Here is a 24,629-nt window from a genome sequence, read left to right on the forward strand (position 1 = left end):
TGGGAGAGGCCACGGCAGTGAGAGGCCCGCGTACCGCAAAAAAAAAAAAAAAAAAAAAAAAAAAAAAAGTGGTCAATGGGAAGAATACTGTAATCAGTTAGCTACATCCCTTAAGGAGGAGAGAAAGGAGTAACAGCCTATGGGTTACAAGCTTGCTATCCTTCTAGTAAATGTGTGAGTGAATAAATGGGTATAACATTAATAATATGAAAGTAGTCTGCATTACCAAAATTTCTAGTCCAAGGGACTTTGAACAAAAGTTATTGTACTATTTTTATAAGACTTTACGAATTATTTATTTTTGAATAAATATACCCATATAATTTATGTTAATATATAACTGATTAGAATATACTTATATAATTGCAATTTAAAATTAAGAAAAGGGTATACAGTGAAAAGTGTCCTGTCTTGCACCCCACTTCCCTGTCTTCCATATCCCCTCTTCACCAATGTTAATTTAAGAGAATTTTTAAAAACCTAGGCTCTAACTCACACCTTTGTAGAAATTAAAATAATTATACCTTATTTGAAAAAGCTAAATCATGATAGTTTTCAGGAGCACACTGAGCCTAAAAACAACACTGAATTTAAACAGCTTGTCTCTAGTCATTAAATAAAAGCATTATTTATTTTCATGAGCTAGATCAAGTTTATATTTTCAGTAACTAGATGAGATTATATTGTCAACATCTTTTAATTTCTGTTATTTTATTACATTCAGGCTAAGGGGGAGAAGATGGAGAGAAAACTCTGTGTATGAAAGCACTTTAAAACTGAAAACCATTTACAGATATTATCAAAATTATGTTTAGAAACTGTATTTAATATCTCTATACTTATAGCATAGCTTTCAAAATTGAACTTGTATTTAAAGAATTTAATAAAGTGATAATCACCATGTTTTTATTTCCAATTTCAGGGAAACGTCATTCAGTTCCTCTCCATTGTACAATATGAGAATAATAATCATTAAGTCTTTAAAGTAAATTTTGTGAAAGTATCAAAACTAGGCAATTTTTATTTTCAGATTTAAGTTCTTAAGCATCTATCATGCTGTAATAAACATAGACTTGTTATTCTGTAGAAATGATCTAAACTTTTTGTTATTATTGTTATTTTGTGACAGCATGCAAGACGACAGCCTAGAAGCTTCTACTTCCATATCTCAGCTTCTAAGAGAGAGCTATTTAGCTGAAACTAGACATCAGGGAAACAATGAGAGGAGTCGAGCAGAGGCTTCCTCCAACTCTTTCCATTTTGGCAGTCCTTCTGGAGCTGCTGAAGGTGGAGGAGGCCAAGATGACCTTCCGGATCTTTCAGCCTTTCTGAGCCAAGAAGAATTAGATGAAAGTGTCAATCTGGCAAGACTGGCAATCAATCATGACCCTTTGGAGAAAGCAGATGAAGCCCAAGCTAGAAGATGTTTTTCTTCTGATCAGATGAAACACTCACCTAAATCAAGTTTTGACCCTAACTTCTGCCAGGATAACTCTCGAAGTCCTACCAACTCTAAAGAGAGCCTTCAGGAGGCAAAAAGGCCACAGTATAGTTCTGAAACCCAGTCCAAAAAAGTATTCTTAAATAAGGCTGCCGATTTCATTGAAGAGCTGTCATCCCTTTTCAAAGCCCATAGCTCCAAAAGGATTAGACCTCGTGCCTGCAAAAACCACAAGAATAAATTGGAATCTCAAAGCAAAGTTATGCAGGAAAACAGCTCCAGTTTCTCAGATCTATCAGAAAGAAGAGAAAGATCTTCTGTTCCCATCCCTATCCCTGCAGATACCAGGGATAATGAAGTGAACCATGCCCTTGAGCAGCAGGAAGCCAAGAGGCGCGAAGCTGAGCAGGCTGCCAGTGAGGCAGATGGGGGAGACACCACCCCAGGGTCTTCTCCTTCTTCTTTGTACTATGAAGAACCTCTGGGGCAACCTCCCCGGTTCACTCAAAAGTTACGGAGCAGAGAAGTTCCAGAAGGAACCAGAGTACAGTTGGATTGCATAGTGGTAGGAATTCCACCACCTGAAGTAAGGTAAAAATGTCCCATTAGTAATGTTTGGTAATTACTTTCCATCTACTGTGATCCTCCTCATTTTATCTTTCACGTATGTGGTTTCAAAAATTATATACTCCCTTTGAGTCAGAGTTTAAAGCAACACTGTCTAATAGAAGTGTAATATTAGACATACATACAATTTAAAATTTTCTAGTCATCACATTTTTTAAAAATAAAAAGAACTGGGTGAAATTAATTTTTAAAAATATATTATTTAACCAATATATTAAAAATATTACCATTTCAACATGTAATCAATACAAAAATTATTAATAGGATATTTTACATTCCTTTTGTCACCAGGGCTTCGAAACTCAATGTGAATTCTGCACTTACAGCACATCTCAGTTTGTATGCTAAATTTTCCTAGAAAATACTTAATGTGCATTTAGATTTCAAAAAAATGTAGTTGAAAAAGTAGATTGTAAGACCCGAGTTGTTCCAAACATACTTAAAAGTTCTGTAAGAACTGAATTGAGAATCGGCTTTTACACTTAAATTAATTAAAATTAAACACAATTAAAAATTCAGTTCCTCAGATGCACTGGCCACATTTCAAGTGCCCAATACCACATGTGGCTAATGAACATGTATTAGCACAGGTCTACAGCCTGTAGCTTAAAAAACAAAGTATTTATGACCTAAACTCAATGAATACCTGTGGTATTTTTTTAATTAAAAAGAAACCAAATAATAGAATAAAGTCTGATAGAATAAAGGTAGAATAAGGCTGTGGCAAAGATCAATCTAAAGATTTATTTTACATGTATTGTATTTATTATATACTTTTTGATATCCACTTAATGAGCACTCTTCTCCCTAATGCCAAAGTCTTTCCCTAATATGACTGATGAGTAGAAAGGATATTCATCTTTTAAGTGTCTACCATCAGCTTTTCTGTGAAGTAAGTAAAGCTTAAGCTTCAAGGCTCTTCATGTGCACAGGCTACATCTAATTTTGTGTTCTAATTTTATTTTATTTTTTTAAGAGGTCTTTACACTTTTATGAGCTTCAGGCCCCACAAAATCTGGATCCAGCCTTAACCCCCAGGGTGACATCTGCTACCTCTTGTATTATAATGTAATAATATATGAATAATGTGCTGGAAATATATTACTTTTATAGAGAATTACTGGTATTTAGAGTCCTATAAGAGTTACTTTGCCTCCCTAACCACCTAATTACTACTAGAATACTATTTAACATTTATTCTAGTTATGTAAGCAGGGCCTCATCTTCTTTTCGCAAAATATTCATATTATAGGGTAGTAATAGCACTAGTATTAATAATATCTTTAATTATGTATTCCTATTGATTAAAGGGATTATAGTATAAAAACACATTCATATATTGAATTTTGCTTTTCAGAGAAAACATAAGGCAATATTAAATATTATTTCTACCATGGCATATACATATACATACATAACTATGTATACATACATATACATACATAACTATCTAATTATCCAACTGACCTCCTTGAGGGCAGGGGTTCTATTGTTTTACCTTTGGATCTTGAGCACCAAGCATGGCTTTTAGCCTATAGTAGTTATGCATAATATAGTAGTCACTAAGTTATGAGTAAACTAATACATAAAGAAACAGGAAAACAAGAAACTCAACTTAGATTTAAATTAGGAGTGATACAGTTGGACCAAGATGTGGCAAAGGGCTGGAACTGCACAACACAGGGCAGTGTCTACCCTTCTACTCTATGCAAGCCTGATGACACTCGCTGGAACTCTGGTCAGTAATGTTGGCAAGATGTCATCATAGCACCATGATCTATACCACTCAGTGGCATCTGGTCAGTCTAAGTAAGCTGGTAAGCACTCAAGTTACGGCACACATACAACTTACTTAGATTAATCCTATCCATTCCACTAGTTTCTGGTCATAGATTGGACTCTTTCAAAAAAATTAGACCAGATCATTCAAGACTCATCCTCCCCATTCTCGACCATGACAATCTCAGATACAAAAAAGACTTCAGTGCTCCCTGTGAGAAAAGTACCCAGGAAGAATTACAAAATACCCATTCCTTGAAAAACAAAGTAACCTGGTGGTCACTCAGAAACTATTTAGTCAACCAATTAAATATTTACAAATTTAGAAGTGAAAGAAATATACACAACTTCCACGTAGCAATACTAGTTTTTACCTGGAGAGCACTTCTTCAGTGATAGAATTCATGCCTGTATCCCAACCACTGTTTTGGTGGCAGGAAATTAATATGTACTCACTAAGTATTTTCTGAATTTCATGACAGTAATCTTATTAAGAAAAAACTTAGGATTTTCCAAATAGACTATTAGCTGTCATTATTTTCCTAAGTACAGAACTTATATAACTCTAATCACAAAGCAAATATGTATTGAGCTTTTGCTCTAAACTCAGCACTGTGACCATTGCAATGACAGAGATGGTATAAATGTGTCCCTGCTCTCAAGGAACTTGCAATCCAGTTAAAGAAATCATCCTAACTCTACTCAGTACTCTGTAATGACCTACATGGGAAAAGAATCTAAAAAGGAGTGGATATATGTATATGTACAACTGATTCACTTTGCTATACAGGAGAAACTAACACAACATTGTAAATCAACTATACTCCAATAAAAAAATAATGATAATAAAAAGAAATCATCCTGGGCTTCCAGGTGGCGCAGTGGTTGAGAGTCCGCCTGCCGATGCAGGGGACATGGGTTCGTGCCCCGGTCCGGGAAGATCCCACATGCCGTGGAGCGGCTGGGCCCGTGAGCCATGGCCGCTGAGCCTGCGCGTCCTGGAGCCTGTGCTCCGCAACAGGAGAGGCCATATCAGTGAGAGGCCCGCGTACCGTTAAAAAAAAAAAAAAAAAAAAAAAAGAAATCATCCTAATTTTTATAGGACAACCATAAGACTATCAGACTTCAGAGAAGAGCTGGAGGACTAGAAAGGTCAAAGAAGACTTCAGAGACGTAAGGGGATTTTAGTTGAACCTTGAAGAGTAAGAAGAAGTTAGATAGAAATTTAACTCATTTATTCATTCAACAAATACCTATTGAGTTACTAAAGTGGCTCATTGATGGTACAAAACAATTGGGAGCTATTGGAGGTCAGGGACCTTGTTTTGAAACCAAGTCTAAAACTCTTCTAAGAGGGCAGCTCACAGTCTAATAGAGGAATCAGACAGACATATAATCAAAACACTGCAATACTGTGTAATAAGGGCTGTAACAGAAGTATGTATAGGATGCAATGGCAGCTCAAAGGAAGATGTGATATTTTGCCTGAAGTGCAGGATGAAGGAAGCATTAACGCTGGCGGTGCCACTTTAGTGGAGAAAACTAAGGGTGGAAGAGGAAAGCAAGGGGAAAGGCCTAGAGACGAAGGTTTTCAGGGAACTGCAAGTACTTGGCTATGTGACGCACATGGGATAACAGGTGAGGAAAGATGAGAGAAAAGACAGAAGAAGTAGGCAGAGGGGCAGGTCCTTTTAGGCCAGGTCACCTCAACATGTTTACATAAAAGTACAGATGCTGGAATAGTAATAATATCCGTAGACGACAGTGAGGAGACTGAACTACCTTGAAAACAGCAGAGCCAGATGATTTCGAAAAGCCTTGAGAGCAAAGTAGAATAGTTCAGAAGCGGTTTCAAAAGCCAGTGGAAAACATTTAAGGTTGTGTATAAGGACATACTAAGATGAAAGGGAGAATTTAAGTAGAGTTAGTCTGGAAGAATGAGTTAGACCCCAAAAGAATGGAGCCATGAGGCCACTTAGGAAGCTGTGAAGGGTATTCCAGGCATCAGATGCTCTAATCAGACCAGGGTAGGGGTACTGCGAAAGCAGAGAAAAGATGTGAGAGAGCAATATTTAGAATAAAAGAAACCAAGCCGAACTTGGTGACCGACTAGATAGGAAGGATGAGTTTGAAGCTGGGTACCTGGGAGAACTCTGGGGTCACTGTCAAGGTCTGAGAAACTGGAGGAGGTGGATGATTTGAGTCTCAGGAGATGGAGGGACCATATCCAGTAGACAGTCAGAAATGCAGGATTGAAGGTCAAATGAGAGGGTAGTGGAACTGGAGACATTCCAAGGAATGCCCTGGACACTAGGAAATTTGGACACAGTATCTCTGGCATTACAAAGGGACTATAAATACAGGTAACACTTGGAACTAACTTCTAGCTGTGCTAGACTGGGCCAGGGTTTTCCAACCTTCTTTTGGCAGTAATTCCTCCTCCCATTTTTCTCCCCACAGTAAATCTGTTACATTACCCCAATACATACTTCACACACACACACACACACTTTTTTTTTTTAATTTTTATTGGAGTATAGTTGCTTCACAATATTGTGTTAGTTTCTGCTGTATAGCAACACACACACACTTTTTAAAGATAAAATTAGTGCTTCTGGGATTAAAGAGAGTTGGGGTGGAGGGGAGCATGCAGTCCTACCTTGCTCACCACTGAAATTCCTAAAGCATCTCCATAGAACCCAGAAGCACAGATTTTGATTTGGAGAACGCCTTTAAAAATGCATTAAGGGGCTTCTCTGGTGGCGCAGTGGTTGCGCGTCCGCCTGCCGATGCAGGGGAACCGGGTTCGCGCCCCGGTCTGGGAGGATCCCACGTGCCGCGGAGCGGCTGGGCCCGTGAGCCATGGCCGCTGAGCCTGCGCGTCCGGAGCCTGTGCTCCGCAACGGGAGAGGCCACAACAGAGGGAGGCCCGCATACCACCAAAAAAAAAAAAAAAAAAAAAAAGCATTAAAATAATGAGACACTTAGGTTTGCCATAAAGGAAAACACAGTCAAAAAGAAAAGTATCCTTTTTGCTATTTTTGCAAGAAATGTAATACATATACCTGGCAACTGAGGTCTAACCTTGTATGCGTGTGCCTCTTTGTGTTCACAGTATTCTACCCATGTTTTTATAACCCTAGTTTAGCAAACTGAAGAATTCTTCTTGCCTATATTTGATTTCCAAGTTGACTGGGAAGAAATTGTTTTGTTTTGTAAGGGTAGGATCCTATATCATTAAAGCTAGCTGTTTTTGAAAGCTTGTTAATCTTGAACATAGCTTCATTGGAGGAGCTGAAATACATTCATGCGTTACCCACAGATGAAAGAGCCTGCAGGAATTCACAGCAAATGGCCATGATCCCTTTTTGTATCCTGACTCAAAATTCTTTTCCCAGGAATGTACAGCTGGGTCACACTTAAGTATGTTTGCTTGTACATAACCCTCTGAAGCAGCAAAAATTTACCTTTTATAGATACTGATATCTGCTTTGGCTATTAAGTTTTTGCTATCGCAACTTCTGAAAATTTGCCTGTAAGTGGCGTGCTGAGGAAATAAATTAGGAAATAAATTAACTGTAAAGACAAAGGATGCTTGGGAATTCCCTGGCGGTCCAGTGGTTAGGACTCCACGCTTGCACTGTCAAGGGCACCGGCTAAGATCTCACAAGCCGTGTGGTGTGAGCAAAAAAAAAAAAAGACAAAGGATGTTTTAAATGATATAGGGAAATTTTAAAATATTATAAATAATTATATATGATATGTAATGTAAAATATTATGTAAACATTTTAAAACATTACATTATTTAGGGGTATTTTCTTCTACCTTTTGGGAAAATCTATATACCTTCATTTACTCATTCACGCAACAAATATCAAGTGTTTATTATGTGCCATGTACTGTTACAGCCAATAGGATTAAAACAGCGAACAAGGAAAATTCCCTGCCTTCCTGGATCTTAGAATCTAGAAAAGAACACAGACAAAAATTCCAGTGATTATATAATTACAATTGTGATAAATGTTATAAAGGAGGGTGCATATAGCAAAGGGACCAAACCTTGTGAATGGGTTGGGGAAGGTTTTCCTAAAAAGTGGTATTTAAGCTGAGACATGAAAGATGACTAGGAGTTAGGCCAGCAAGGCGGAATTTAGAGAAAAGTGTTGCAGGGTGAGGGAATAACAAATTTGAGGCAGTGAGACAATGGTTAACTTTAAGGAATTGAAGGAACTGATGTCACCAGAACATAAAGAGTGAGGAGGAAATGGTTTGGGATAAGGTCAGAGAGGGAGGACAGAGGCTGGATTTCAAGAGCCTCCCAGAACAAGCTACTCAAAGTGGGTCCCTGGACCAGCAGGTCAGCATCACCTGGAGCCTTGGTGGATATGCAAATTTGCAGGTTCTACCTTGGACCTACTGAATTAGGATCTCCAGAGCGCAGGCCCAGACATTTGTGCTTTAACAAAGTGCCGTTTGTTTCTGTGCTGAGAACTTTTGCAATCTCTAGAGACCTCCTCACTTAGGGGGGCTGGCCCCTTGTTCCGCTCCTTGACCTGAATGTTGTAATCTCTACTTAATGTTCTAGCACCTTCTCCTCAACCCCTACTCCAACAGTACACCCCTCACAGCCTCTTTCTGTTGGTGTCACTCACCCTAGCAGGTGGTTCTTTGAGGTAGATCTGTTTTGAGATAGAAAACCAAGCTAATTTCTGTGGTGTCCACTTGGCCCATGGGAAAACCCACATCTTTGCCCTCACAAACTTTGGAAATGCTGGCGGTTTCCAATGCAGCCCTCTTTTCTTGCTCTTCCCTCTTGGACAATGCTAAACATCATTTCACCGTAAAAGTTTTTGAGGCAAGAGCTGGGTAAAGCCTCTGTACCACCACCAACTCCAGAGGCTACAAGTCAAGATCTCCAAGGGATTCTGTAGAAGTCCCTGGCACTTGCCTACTAACCTTCTCTATTCAATCTCTCAACCTCCTCATCTATACTCCCAAAGTGGAAAAGGATCACCAGACGGAATTTTCTGAATTGTTTTACAAGTGCATTTTGAATAGATACTGAAGAATATCTACAATATGGATATATTATAAGAATAACAGCACAAATATCTGTGTGCCTGCCTTACTATCATTTTTAAATCTAGTGTCTTCCTGATCCTGTCCCTTCCTCCCTGCTCAGAGGTAACCACTAACCGAAATCTTGTGTTTTCTCTTTAAATTTTTCTTAACAGTTTTTCTTCATAATTTTACAACATATCCTTATGTCCTTAAACAATATTGGTACAGAAGTATTTACAGGTGAAACGACACAAAGTCCTATATTTACATTAAAATAAGTCAAAGTGGGAAAAAGAGGAATGTATAAAAGAAACACATCTGCCGTTTGTTGAAGCTCAGTGATGCGCGCGTGGGGGTTCATAATATAGCCTCTCTACTTTGTGTACATTTGTAAGTTTCCATAATAAAGAGTTTAAAAAATTTTTTTAATTTTACTGTTGTAAAATGCTTATGTAAGTGGAATCATAATGTACGTATTCTTCTGCTACTTGCATTTTTTTCTCTAAAAAGTATACCCGTGATGCTGCGTGTAACTCTCATTCATTCACTTTCATTGCTACATAGTATTTTACTGTAAGGTGAGAGAATTGTATCACTGATGTACATTTGGGTTGTTTTCAGTTATCTTCCTAATAGGAACAATGTTATTATAAATGTTCTAGCATAGTCTCCTGGTACACGAGTATGTCTAGGTATGGAATTGCTGGCAGAGTATGTACAACTTCAACTTTATAATAACACCAGATTATTTTCCAAAGGAATTGTTTCAATTTACATTCCGACCAACATTACATAAGTGTTCTGGTTGTTCTACATTGTTGCCAATATGGATATTATCAGACGTTTTAATTTTTGCAAATCTGATAGGTATGAAGGCTTCTTGTTGATTTTCATTTTCATTTTCACAGTTACTAACGAGGTTGAGATTTTTAAAAATATGTTTATTGATCATTTAGGGTTCATTTTCTATGAAGGGTCTGTTTACATCTTTCACTCGTTTTTCTATCAGTTTGTTCTTTTTTTATTGATTTGTAAGAATTTAAAAAATATGATTAGGAAACTAATCATATGACATTATGTGTTATGAAAATATTCTCTCCCCATTTGATCTTTCTTTATGGTATCTTTTGATAATTAGATATTTTTAACTTTAGTATCAAATTAACTGAAGTTTCCTTTATGGTTTTGGTTTTTATAGTTTGAGTCTACTGTACCAAGAATTTTCCACCTGGAAGAACTCAATAAATGTCAATAAATGTTAAAGCATAGACATAACCATCCCACCTGTAACCCCACACTCCTCTGAGTGAAATATAGCCATTGGACATGAAAACTTAAGTTCGTTAACTCAGTAGTGGTCAGACAGGACATACAAAACACTGAACTGTGTTACGAAATCCAACATAACTTTGAGTCCTGTTAGAAAATGTCTACTATTATATACTCCAGTTGCACTCTCTATATGAAGAGTCATTCTGATGCATGGAGAGAGCTGAAGATGTCAGTAAGTAAATAAACTAACTTTTGGCTATTTCAGGGCTTACATTCTTTACTTAAGAGATCAGGCATCTAGTCCCCAAGTCTTCTTGAAAAATGAAAATGAAACAGACTTGAGGCTACAATAATCTTAATTTGAATTCATTCACTTAACATTCATACAACAAACATTTTTTGGAACAGCTATGTTGTGCCATACGCTGTGCTAGGAACCAGATAAACAAGTGGTAAACCAAACAAACATGATAATCTCTGCCCTGTGGTGTTTATTGTCCAGTAAGGGAGAGAGATATTAAATAAATAGACCTATAAGTAAACATATAATTATAAGTAATATGTAGGTTCTGTGAAGTAAACTAACAGGGTATTAGGAGAGGGAGTAATAGGAGGTGGAACAGGGACATTGGAAAGGCGGGGTCAGGGTTAACGGAAGGCTCTTAGTAATCATTCTTTTAATGAGCATTATTACTGGTGAGCCACAATAACACATTCTAATTATGCTTAGGAGTTGTTAATGTGCTAAAACAATGAGTCATAATATTTAGCCACACCATATTTTAGACAAAATAGTAACCTAAGAGCAGAATGGTGATATGTAGCTTAAAAGTCCAGTTAAATCTGAAAAATGTGTCTCTTCAGTGTCTTCATTCCCAGCCTTGGTAGCTAGCCAGATCAGCAGGTCTGGCAAGCTGTCCTTAGTGCATTAAAGACGGAGCCTTCTTTATCATTTGGACTTGTCCCATTTCCCCAGATCACTGACTCATTTCTGCTGAACCATGAATCATGTCTGGCATCCAGTGCCATTCTGTAAGTGTCATGAAGATTTGGAGTTCTAAAAACATGCATCTGGGCAGGGTACTTCTATAAAAGCATTCCCTAACATGGATAGACGTTTGAGGAGAGCATGTTTCCTCCTTCCCCTCAAAAGTCTTCAGAGTAGCTGGGTAAATTTTAATTTCTTTTCAGAAGGCAGCCTGACTGGTGCATTATTTCTGAGTGGGTCATGGTGTTAAAGTAAGCATGACAGCGGTTACTAGCTGTCCTTTGGGGCTGGCTGAAGCCATCCTGGCCATCTGAGTAAGGACAAAAATGTTTCTGACAGAGAGTTTGGGCATTTCAATCACTCCACTTATCGCCTCCAGCTGTCCAATTGCTCAGGGATGTTTCCACTCTCATTTTGGTAAAGAAGAGAAATGTTATCCAAAGAAATGAGATAACCTTATAATGTTTATATAAGGGAAGGTGTTTGTTTTGAAATATTTATATTTGCCTTATCAAATTAATACAGGTACATTGCTTAACAAGTCAAATAATATTAAAAAACGGACCATTTTCAACTTTTTTTGCAGTTTCCTATTTATTCACCTCTAGGTTTCTAAATTAGATGCCAGTGGTTCTCAAACTTTTTGTTCTCAGGACCCCTTTACAGTCTAAAAAATTACTGAGACGCAAAAGAGGTTCTGTCTATGTGAATTATATCTATAATTATCATATTAGAAATTAAAACTGAGAAATATTTTAAATAGTTGTTTACTTATTCATTTTAAAATAACAGTGATAAACATGCTCATATAAATAATTTTATGAAAAGTAACTGTATTTTCCAAAAAAAAATTTGAGTGAAAAGAGTAACATTGTTTCACGTTTTCTGCAAACCTCGTTGATGTCTGGTGTTAAGAGAAGACAGCTAGATTGTCCTATCTACTTCTGCACTTGGTTTGCTGTGATATGTTGTCTGGGTTGCAGTAAACTTTAAAAATCTGGCATTGTACAGATATGTAGCTGGAAGCAGGAGGAATACTTTAATAGCCCTTTCAGATAATGTGGCTATTCTGATTTGATACTACATGAAAATTCAACGGCAGTAGTTTCTTAAAGGTTAGTTGCAATGTGAAATCTGAAACCATACCAATGAACTTTTGTACCCTGCTGTACTAAAACCCTTTGTCTGTCTTGAACTTTGAATGGATAACATCACGCATTGGTCATTTGGAAAATAAGTAATGTAGATCTTCCAAATGTTGACACATTTTATTATATAATATTTAGAAAATCATATATGTTAATATCATGGATTTCATTAAAAATCTCTTTAAGTATTAGGAAGCCCTAAACTCGCTATGGGAGATACAAGTTTTCCAAAACTCTAATTTTTCCTTGAAAGCTCAAATTTTTTCATTGGCAACAAATGGGATCAGTTATTTTTACTTGAAACAACAGGCTTCCTTCCTTCATTTTTGAGAAAACATCTGCCGAATACCCAAATCTGAATAACCATAATTTGTCAGCTGTTCTTTCAAGTTAAGATACTGTCTCATGCATTAAGTGCCTAGTTCAACTTAAAAAGCCACACAAGTGCTCTTCTGTATTCAGGAGAAACGCTTTATGCTACTTCCCATTTTGCCACCCAGAATGTTAAAAAGACGTGGACTCAAGGTTGAGATGCAATAAATGTAATGATTTTTACTGCTTCATTGAGGACATTTTTAAGTGAACCTGGCTTTTTTTTTTTACCTGCAAGTGTGGTCGTGAAGAACACAATAACCACTACTCGGTTTTATGCTGCTGAAGCACCAGCAATTTTACCCACTGTGGCTTTTGCACCATCAGTGTGAATGTTAACACAGTGAAAAGGCAAATAATATCTTAGTATTATAGGAAAATAGTTTTGTCTTCACAGAAAGTGAAAGTGAAGAGAACCACTGTAATATGCTTATAAACCACTATTGCTTGGTATGCTGATGCTATTTTCTCTTTACTTCCTGTTCCGGAAGACGGTGGTTTAGCACCCCTTCACTAAACCAGAACCTCCATTGTTCCTTCCTTCATTGCCTCAGTATAATCATAACACACTCTTGTTTTAAAAAATTTAATGTTTAACTTCTTGTTACTATGTAAGTATTATTTTCTGCCAAGCCCAGTAGGGAAAAATGACTGCTTCCTTGCTTCTATAACTTTTAATTTTCACCTGGAGTTGATGACTGTCTTGTTTTTTATGTGCTTAGCTCTGTGGTCCTAAGACAATTCATCTCAGTTTTCCAATATATTTGTAAAACATTTCCTAAATACTCTGTTCCACACAGTTAAGCCACCAGGCCCATTTATTTTTTACCCTTCTTCCCCTTGCTCCAATATGGAGCAGCTGCTCACACAGCCAACAACTCAGCCTTCATCTCCTAACTGTTCAGAAGAGAGGATGCAACCTGCTGGGGGAATCTAAATGTTCATTTTCTAAACCTGGAATCAGTGACCCTATTTTAAGCTCTGTATCTCCCTCCTCCATTGTCAGTGTGTTTCCACACCCCCAAACTTGTATCTCTAAATCCTGAAACTTGCTGGGGTTTTGCTGCACAAATTGCCTGCTTTCACTGACATCCCCAAGTAGGCACTTAATTTTCAGATTTTTCAACTCTCCTCGCTTCTCATTCTGCTTTCCACCTTCCAAAAGTGTTTGAGGTCTCAAGTCTCCTGTTATCTCCCTTCCCATTCTTTTGGACCTTGTGCTTTTATCCCTTTAAAAACCTCCTTTATTCTCATTTTAGGGTCACTTCCAGCGGAGAGTAAAGATAAACACATGTTTTTCTGGACACTCACTATTTGTATTTACAACTACCTTGCTCTGAGGGTTTGTTCATACAACCTCCATGGGGTCTTGTTGAGATTCATGCTTTGGCAGATTTAGAAACCCATTTCAGCAGCTGCATGTACTGCTGCTGCCACAACAGATCAAACAACAATGGCAGAGAATTTGATGAAGCAAATAAAATACTTACGAAATATTAACTATCAATTCTTTCCATCATTTGGTCTTTCAACAAATCCAACACAATTTTTCTGCATACCTACTATGTGCCAGGATGCTGCTGTAAGTGTGGGATTATATTGGTAAGACTGACAAGGTCCTCTCGTGGACTTTATAATATAGTAGGGGGAGCAAATAATAAAGTCAGCAAGCATATAAGATAATTTTGGGTAATAATAAGTGCTATGAAGATAACACAAGAGGATAATGTCATAGTGTCTGAGGATAAAGAAGCTACATTAGGAAGAGGATCAGGGACAGCCTCTCCAAGGAGGTGACATTTGAACTGAGGCCTGACTGATGAGAAGGGCCTATTTTTATAAATACTGGGGAACAAGGATTTCAGGAAGTACAAAAATCCTCATATGGAGAGTAGCTTAATGTGTTCACAGAATAGAAAAAAGACCAATGTGGTTGCAACATAGTAAAGGGAGAATGATAGGAGAAGGGACCCAGAAGTCAGAGCTGGGAGGCAGGTTTGGATGTTATCCTGAGTAGAGGTGATAATTGAAACTAAGGGATGAGACAACGGCCAAAGGAGAAAGTGTATAGAAAACTGTACTAGGCAGTGTGGATGCTGCATGAGCTTGTAAGCCACCATCCCTACTTTCAAAGAACTTACAAGTTAGTGAAATTGGTGAGACAAGACAAATTCCCCAAATAGAGAATTATAGAAGACAGTATAAGGGAGATGGGCTCTGTGCTTTGCAATGACCTAGAGGGGTAGGAAAGGGAGGACGGGAGGGAGGCGCAAGAGGGAGGGGATATGGGGACATGTGTATGCATATGGCTGATTCGCTTTGTTGTGCAACAGAAACTAACATGGTATTGTGAAGCAATTATAATCCAATAAAGATCTATTAAAAAAAAAAGACAGGGCTTCCCTGCTGGCGCAGTGGTTGCGAGTCCGCCTGCCGATGCGGGGGACGCGGGTTCGTGCCACGGTCCGGGAAGATCCCACATGCCGCGGAGCGGCTGGGCCCGTGAGCCATGGCCGCTGAGCCGGTGCGTCCGGAGCCTGTGCTCCGCAACGGCAGAGGCCACAGCAGTGAGAGGCCCGCGTGCCGCAAAAAAAAAAAAAAAAAAGTATATAATCAAGCCTTGCATGACACAGTATAGTTTAAAAAAAAATGGTAAAGTAACAATCATTGAGAATTGATGGTAAAATGTGCTTTGCGTAGGAGGTGATATCTGAGCCAAACTGATGGATGAGTTATATTTGCAGTAGCTGAAAGGTGAGGAAGAGAACCTCAGCTAGAGAGAAAAACATGAGCAGAGGCTTGAATGTAGGGATGAATATGACATATTTATGGAATAGCAGAGAAAAGCTTAACTCTTGGGAAACCGTTGAATAGGTGAGTTTTCTTAAATGTGCTTTAGAATCTTGCTTTATAAATGGTGGGAGGGAGGGGTTCAAGCACTGAGTGGTTAGATCTCAAATTACAATAAAGATTAACAATTGCCAGGACTCCTAAATTTTTGACATTGAATAATGGTAACGTCTCCACCTAGTTACTTTTTAATATGATGTTGATGAATAATTATTACTTTTAAAATGAAAACAATTATAAAAAGGGGTACACTGAGACACCTCACCCCAATAGGAAGCCACTTTGATTTTCATTCCATTCTTTCCAGTTTTCCTTATGCATATGCAAACAACATCACTATATCTTATTTCTTGCCCCCTGTTTCAGTTTCCTAGGGCTACTATAACAAAGTACCACAAACTTGATGGCTTACACAACAGAAATTTACTGTCTCACACTTCTGGAGGCTAGGAGTCCAGAATCAAAGTATCAGCAGGGCCGTGCTCCCTCAGACTCTGAGAAGACTCCTTCCTTGTCTTTTCTAGCTTCTGGTGGTGGCGTTCCTTGGCATTCATTGGCTTGCAGCTGCATCACTTCAATTTCTTCTTTCAGTTGTATCATTTTTTTTTTTTTTTTTTTTTGGCGGTACGCGGGCCTCTCACCGCCGTGGCCCCTCCCGTCGCGGAGCACAGGCTCCGGACGCGCAGGCTCAGCGGCCATGGCTCACGGGCCCAGCCGCTCCGCTGCATGTGGGATCTTCCCGGACCGGGGCACGAACCCGTGTCCCCTGCATCGGCAGGCGGACTCCCAACCACTGCGCCACCAGGGAAGCCCCTGTATCATTCTTAATAGGAGCCACTTTCTCATTTCCTGAAAAAAGTGTCACTGTGAATCCTGCCAGTGCTTCTCACTGTTACAACCAAATTATACCATAATAATGGATTGTTTAATGTTCTGACTCTAAGTTTGCCACAGTTTTCTTCTCAGGGACTATCTGGAGCCATTTATGTTATTAATTCTCACATTTCAGTCATGCCAATATTCTTCCTTGCAGGTGGTACTGTGAAGGCAAGGAGCTTGAAAATTCCCCAGACATTCACATCATCCAGGCAGGAAATCTGCACTCACTGACCATTGCTGAAGCCTTTGAAGAGGACACAGGACGCTATTCCTGCTTTGCTTCTAACATCTATGGGACAGATTCAACTTCTGCTGAGATTTACATAGAAGGTAAAGCAAAATACTCTTGGAGCATGGCACTTACTAGTAAGATATATAGTTATAATAAATAAGTATTTATTGAGGGCCTGCTCTACCACACACTCTTCAGTGGGGATATAACAGCAGTGAGCCAAATAGACAAAAATCCCTAGGTTCGTGGATAGATGGCATTTACACTGTAATAGGAGAGACAGAAAATAAATGAGATAAATAAAATATATAATATGTTAGGTACATGAAATGATTCTGATCATCAATTTCAATGTGTGTGTGTCTCATGGTGGAGGCGGTTCCCACACCAGCAACAAGCAATTCTTCACGGCACCAATTTGGTTTCCTACAGTTTAACTCAATTCTGACCCATCTACCTGGAGATGGTGTCAGATACAACAAGTTAAGGGCTCAGTCCCACAAGACTGCTCACCCCCACCCCCTTCAGATGCCAATCACACGCAGTAGGTGCCCAGGTTACCCACAACTTCTGTCTGACTTGGCTACAAGTTGGAGGTTCCCACAAACCCCTCTTCAGGTTCAATTAATTTGCTAGGGTCGCTCACAGAACTCAGGGAAACACTTATTTATGTTTACCGGTTTACTACAGGGTGTGATAAAGCATATAGATGAACAGCCAGATGAAGAGATACATAGGGCCAGGTGGGAGGGTCCTGAGCGCAGGAGCTCCGTCCCCGTGGAGTTGGGGTGCGTCACTCTCCCAGCGTGCTTATGTTCACCAACCTAGAAGCTCTCCAAACCCCATACTCTTAGAATTTTATGGAGGTGTCCTCACACAGGCATGATCAACTATTAACTCCATTTCCTGCCCTTCTACCCTCTCTGGAGTATGAGGTGAGGGGCTGAAAATTCCAAGCTTCAAATTATGGCTTGGTTTTCGGGTGACTAGCCCGCATCCAGGAGCCATCCCGAGTCACCTCATTAGAACAAAGGATGCTCCCAGGGCTCTCATCACTTAGGAATTTATTAGAGTTTTAGGAGCCCTGTGTCAGGGACCTGGTCAAAGACAAATATTAGAACAAGAGATGCACCTAAGTGCTCATCACTTAAGGAATGATAAGGGTTTTAGAAGCTCTGTGCCGGGAACCAGAGGCAGAGACCAAAAGATATGTTTTCTGTTATCTTACAGCACATATGAGCATATGAAAGAAATAGAAAGCAAGGAAAAGGGATAGGAAGTATGTGTATGTATATATGCGGCATGTGTGTTTGCATGCATGTGTGTGTGTGTGTACAGGCGGATGTACAAGACCTCACTCACGAGGTGACATATAAATGAAGACCTGAAGGAACTGAGGGAGTGAGCCACAAAGATAGATATTCAGGGAAAAACATTCTAGGCAGATAAATCAGTAAGTGCAGTGGCCCAGAAGAGGGAGTGTGTCTGTCTTAGGGTACGGAGATGAGCAGTTGAGGTCAGAAGTTCAAGATGGGGTGAAGGTGGGAGGAAGCAGGTGAGCAGATCATGTAGGTCCTCACGGGTCACTGCAAGGACCTGGCTTTTACTCTGAAGGAGATGGGAAGTTCTGGAGGATTCTAGGCAGAGATGTGACATGATCTGACTTAGTTTTTGTAACAGGCCACTCTGGCTCCTGGTTGAAAATATACCAAAAGGAGCAGAAGCAGGGAGACCATTTGGGAGCCTTGGAAAGGCATTTATATCAGCACCAAACTTAGATGACTAATTTTAGGGAACAAATCAATTTATATACCTCGTATATTGACCTCAGTTTTTGTCCCTATTTATCTCATCCTCTGAGTTTTATCTGGGAGCCATTCTTTTTTTTTTTTTTTTTTTAATTTATTTAATTTATTTATTTATTTTTGGCTGAGTTGGGTCTTCGTTGCTGCATGCGGGCTTTCTCTAGTTGAGGCGAGCGGGGGCTACTCTTTGTTGAGGTGTGCGGGCTTCTCACTGCGGTGGCTTCTCTTGTTGAGGAGCACGGGCTCTAGGTGCGCGGGCTTCAGTAGTTGTGTCTCGCGGGCTTCAGTAGTTGTGCCTTGCGGTCTCTAGAACACAGGCTCAGTAGCTGTGGCGCACGGTCTTAGTTGCTCCGCGGCATGTGGGATCATCCCAGACCAGGGCTCGAACCTGTGTCCCCTGCATTGGCAGGTGGATTCTTAACCACTGTACCACCAGAGAAGCCCTGGGAGCCATTCTTTAGTACTTTTATCATCTCTAATACCTTATGTATGCCTTGCTTTTAGCACTTAAATATTGTATCATTATGGTATAAAGGCTGGAACTGTCTCATTCTTCTTTATATCGCCAACACCTTATGTAGTACCAAGTACATAGTGGTTATTTAATAAACTTTTATTGAATAGATGAATGAATAATGATAATAACAATGAATAATATAGGAACAGAAGTGTGTTACATGTTTTCATCCTCAAATTTTTGGAGTACAATAAATACCTCCAGATTTAGCTGTGTGATATCTTCCTGGAATTCACTATCTTGAGAAGCAAAGCCAGGATCAAAGCTCTGCTAACAGTGCTGAGACTGGATTGCTGATTTTTAAAAATTTGTAGTAACAGAGCTTCAAACACCCCCACTCCCAAGATGAAATGTGACTTGTTAATATTAGGACTGGACGGAAGAGCATCCACCTACACCTACAACGTTTGGAATCTAATGTAATCCCTTCTTTTATTTAATCTATGTAGGCCAAGAGCAAGAGGATTTATGGACACCACAGAATGTCTGCAAAGGCTGCTCTGTTAGTCTAAAGGCATCAGCAGGTGTTTTATATACAAGAACACGTGGAATTTGGGCCAGTTAATTTGAACTCTGTCACTAACTAGCCATGTGACCTGAGCAAGTACTTCAACTACTAAAGGTCTAGTTCCTCATCTGTAAACTAGGTGTTAGTTTAGGGAATCACTGAGATTATTTCTAGGTCTTAAATTCTATAGGTCTTCAAATGCCTAGGAACCAGTTTAAGAAATTTTTTTTTAGGGGTCTTCCCTGGTGGACCAGTGGTTAGGACTCCGCACTCCCAATGCAGGGGGCCTGGGTTCGATCCCTGGTCAGGGAACTAGATCCCACATGCGTGCTGCAACTAAGAGTTCACATGCCACAACTAAGGAGCCCGCGAGCTGCAACTAAGACCCAGCACAACCAAAAATAAATAAATAAATAAATAAATACATTTTTTTAAAAAAAGAATTTTTTTTTAATTACATCTCTTATTTTTATTTTTCCAGGGGTTTCTTCTTCTGACTCAGAAGGGGACCCTAACAAGGACGAAATGAATCGGTAATTCCAATTTTCTATCTTACTTAGCATCCTCAGGTCCTGAGAAAGCTGCTAATTGTTTAGTAGAACTTGAAGAAGGGGGCTCCAAGGTTTGACCTCAAAAAAAAAAATATTGGGTGGATTTGGAGAAAATGCTATTTCTTTTGCTTGTTGCTGCTTAAAAGATTAATTTTAATATTCCTAATATTTTAAAAATGAAGTATCACCTATGAAATATCATCACACTTATATGTAAAGAGTAAAAAACAAATAACTCAGTGGTTAAAAAAAAATCATGTTTTCTAACTAAATAATAGTATTCAAAATAACACACAATCTGGTGAACAAAAATTATATGTATGAGTGATCTGGGCAAGACACAGCCTTTTTGTTAAACGATTGTATTGGGTACTGAACAACGTTACATTACTTTCCACAACCATTGGCTAAGCACCTCCTCTACACCAGGAACTTCACTAGATGCACTGGGTACTAAGAAAAATCAGATGCTTCCTGCCTTCAAGTGGCTCACAGTCTAGGAGAGGGAAATATATGTATAGCAAATATAGCAAAAGATGTATACCACACATATAGACAGTAAGAGTGATAAAGTGTAATAGACTATGATATAACCATGTGCAGGGTTGAAGGACTTGGCACAAAGGGCTCTTTATTGGTTGGGGAGGGAAAGAGAGATCAGGAAAGGCTTCGCAGAGTTGGTGACCTTGAGCTGGGTCTTAAAAGAGCAGCAGGTGGGCACCCCCGAACAAGGGAGGAAAGGGTATTTCGGGAAGAGGAGACTGTGGACAGAAGGCATGGGAACTAGAAACAGACACAACAACCATCCCTTGAGACTACCTGAAACATGGGCAATGTCTGGAAGACACGTTAAGGAGTCGATAACTGAATTTGCATATTCTTTCCTCTCCTACAGAAGGCAAGCTCTTAAGGGCAGAAATCCTGACTTATTCTTCAAAATTTGGGGGGTATGCCTACTTTGGAATGGTAATTTGCTCTTAGCTTTTGTGCACATATGAAAATTCATAACCAGAGTAAATGATTTCTCCCTTTAACTCTCTTATCACTCTCATGGCTTCAGTTCAGTTCCTCTTCTTTCCTGTCTCTCTATGCCAGTCCCCTCCTTATAGATACTCCAACCTTTTTCTCTTTTACAGTCTCCAAACTACATACAGCCAGTTAAAAGATAATTATGATCTTATCATTTTCCCGACTTAAAAAAATTATTACCTATGGGAAAATAAAAATCAAACACAAAACAAACAACATTTAAAAAAATCTCAACGTGGGCATACAAAGCTTTATTCAATAGAGTATCAACCAGGCTTTCCTGCCCCTCCTCCTCCATTCCCCCACCTCAGGCTCTCTACATGGCTGCCATCTCACGCAAACAATGTGCGGTTCATTTTCACCCCTTCCTTCAAGCTGTTCACTCTGCTAGGAATGCCCTATCTTCTCTGCCTGGCAAACTCTTATTTATCCTTCAAAGCCCAGTCAAGTTCTATAATAAGCTCCTCCGCCATTGCACATACATCGCTCCTTCCTCAAGGCTCTCATAACATGGGTATGAATTTGAGCCTAATGGGTATGAGTTTGATATACAAACTTAAATAAGCAAGAGATATCTCATTTGTTCATTTTCTTTAAATCTACTTGTAGTAGTTAGGATTTAGCTCCAGTTGTGTGTAATAGTGACCCCAAGTAACAGTAACTTAAATAAGACAAATATTTTTCTCCTTTACATAAAAATATGAATTTGGCTGGTAAAACAGCTCCAAATTCCACTGGGTTCCAGTCTGCTTCCAGCTTTCTGCTTCACCTCATTCTAAGATGTGGCCTCATCTTCTTAGATTGAAAGGAATAAAGGACACACCCTACTCCCCTTTTAAGGTCATCTCTCTTAAATTACATACATCACTATCCTTCATATCGCATGACCAGAAAGTAGGCATGTGGCCACAGCTAGCTTCAATGAGGGTTGGGAAATGCAATCTTTACTTGGAGTAGCTATGTAAAGAAATCAGGGATTTTAATATTGTAGAAGAAAAAAACAGATGCTTCAGGAACACTGATAGCCTCTACATCATCAAATGATTCTGCTTCTGAGACTCCATCCTACCTGGCTCTGGGAAAAAATTCAATCAGTCATTATTGGGTGTCCCTTTCCCCCTACAAATTTGTGCAAAGATTCCTGGGATACAGATACAGAGATGTAGATATATAGTTTGATATTAAACACTGCTCTAAGCATCTTACATGAATTACCTTATTTAACCCTCACAAAAACCCTATGAGGTAAGAATTATTACTTCCTCATTTTAGAGATGAGAAAGCTGAGGCAGAGAGAGGTAACATCTAGACAAAAGGGGAGCCCTTCCTGTCATCGGTCATCTATCCCCACAGGTTATGGGTGAGAGGCCCATGTCCCAGATCTCAAGGTCCCTTCAAGTCTAGTGCTTTGTTTCTTCCTGATATGTTTGGGTACTGATATCTTTAGCAAGATTGGGAGCCTTTAATCAAGGGATTGTCTTCCCCTCTGGACTCAGGTTCTCCCTCTTGTTAGGTTCTCTGGCAAGATCCCTGGACCTCTCTCTTCCCCACAACAAAACTGAAATAATCTACCCTGTGCAGCCTTCTCAAGAATACTTTCTGGCTCCCTTGCCCTTCAAACAATGTCTTTAATTTAATTTGTGTAAACCTGAAGAGCTCATTGACTCAGGCTATTTCTGCTTTTTGCCATGCCAAAACCCCAGAAGCAAAGATTTACAAAGCCTGGCCTCCTACTTGAAATAGGAGGGGGAGGGAAAACACAGAGGGCAAAACCAAAACAAATCTCAAAAACTTTTCTGCACATGCTCTGTCATAGCACTTGTCTTGAATCTCAGTTAGTTGAGAATATGCTTGAGTCCCCAGCTCTGCTGACAGCAGCTAACTCAAGGACAAAACTGGCGTCTTATGATCTTCCTGTTTACACTGCCTAACAAAGGGTGTAGCAAAGCGCTCAGTAAATGTTTGTGTAATATTGTTGAACAAAGATTTCTGTAAGCATTTCTGAAAGCTTTGCTGACAGGATTTTCACAACAATGATAGGTCTGTTTTATAATCTATATTTTAATCACTTCTCAGAATCCAGAAGCCAAATGAGGTGTCATCCCCTCCCGCTACTTCTGCAGCCATTCCTTCAGCAGTACCCCAAGCCCAGCATGTGGTGGCCCAGCCAAGTGTGTCAACCCTTCAGCAGGTACAAGAGTCTAAGTGAAACACAAGTGCCATGGACTGTGACAGGCAGGCCCTGTGACCATGACCATCTTGTATGGCATGATCATGTTCTCCTCTGTTGCAACTTCATAATGACCTTGGGCAACACACTTCTATAGTCATGATAATCACCTTGTACTTCTGCTGTATGATATCAGTAGTTCCCCTGGCTTTGGGAACATATTCTCTAACTTCATAGGCAAATTTCATAGCAAAAGAAACTCTACAAATTAGTCTCTGATATTCCAGCTTTATGAAGGGCATTGACTACATATACAATGAGCTGCCAGCTCTCACACTGGCCCAAGACACTCTGTATCATGAAACTCAGTTTCATGGAGCTATTAAAAAAAAAAAATTCTACTTTCTAAGACAGAGCAACCATGAAATTAATTTTTAGAAAACCTCAAAGTCTCTCATCCTTCAAGTTAACAATGATGATGATGATGATAAGAGTGATGCTTATTGTAAAAACATTTTAAAAATACAGAAAGTATATTAAGTAAAAACTTTAGTCAAGGTTCGACTCCTCTGCCCCCACTCTTCAGAGGTACCTCCTGTTAATAATTTCTAGCAGATAGTTCCAGGCATTTTCTATGCATATCTGTAAATGTATATTATGCATATACTTTAAAAATATGAAATCATACTAATATAAACATACTTGTAATGTGTTATTGATATATTTAAATATAAATATAAATATTATAAATATAAATATATAAAGATCTACAACCTTTAAAAAAAATTTTAAAGTACTTATCTGACCCATTTAGTAATGCAGAGGGGTCACATTTTAGTTCTAATTCAGTAGTTTTAAAACTGATCTGTGGAGCCTCAGGGGTCTATGGAACCTCTTCAGAGGGTTAGGGTTCATTACATAGCTCTATATGTGAGGGGGTGGGAATGGCCAGCACGTATTTACAGCCACCATGACCTAGAAAGAAATACAATCAGTTCAGCATGAAATTTGATGTCTGCAATTCATAGACTTAGAAAACGTCAGTCTTTGGTTTTAGATTAATTTCATACACCAAATTCTTTAGCTGTGTTATACCTATCTATCATCTGTCTACCTACCTATCTGATAATCCCAGTGACAATGAATCTATTGTTGGTTCCCTTCTAACAGTGTCAGAGCCCTACCAACTATCTGCAAGGATTGGATGGAAAACCTATCATTGCAGCTCCTGTGTTTACAAAGGTAATCAAAATATAACTTCTTTCTGTCATGGCTTTAAACACACCACAATACCCAAACAAAGTTGTAGGATTCAAAATTCACTGATTTTTATCTCAGGATTTTGGTCTAAGTACAGGATAGGACTGGGGTTTTTGTGGTAGCTGTTACCATGTCGCTC

At 39.1% G+C, this 24,629-nt stretch overlaps 1 protein-coding gene across 5 annotated transcripts in view; it reads left to right on the forward strand.

The window, feature by feature from the left end:
* Positions 1-24,629, forward strand: part of MYPN (myopalladin) — an 82,054-nt gene that overhangs the window by 11,494 nt on the left and 45,931 nt on the right. For 2 of the 5 annotated variants that reach the window (XR_003677395.2, XM_028480878.2), the window contains exons 2-7: positions 1,130-2,032; positions 16,573-16,748; positions 19,422-19,496; positions 19,962-20,013; positions 23,137-23,251; positions 24,401-24,472. Coding sequence is in view for 4 of the 5 variants with exons in the window: in XM_028480878.2 (XP_028336679.1) it covers positions 1,131-2,032; positions 16,573-16,748; positions 19,422-19,496; positions 19,962-20,013; positions 23,137-23,251; positions 24,401-24,472 (1,392 nt within the window). In the remaining variant the exon portion in view is untranslated. Of the gene's footprint in view, positions 1-1,124; positions 2,033-16,572; positions 16,749-19,421; positions 19,497-19,961; positions 20,014-23,136; positions 23,252-24,400; positions 24,473-24,629 lie in introns of those variants that run through there. The other 3 variants (XM_028480880.2, XM_028480879.2, XM_007121072.4) reach the window with 3 other exon arrangements.

The sequence above is a fragment of the Physeter macrocephalus genome, chromosome 20 (genome assembly GCF_002837175.3).
Source record: "Physeter macrocephalus isolate SW-GA chromosome 20, ASM283717v5, whole genome shotgun sequence".
NCBI classification, from domain to species: Eukaryota; Metazoa; Chordata; class Mammalia; order Artiodactyla; family Physeteridae; genus Physeter; species Physeter macrocephalus.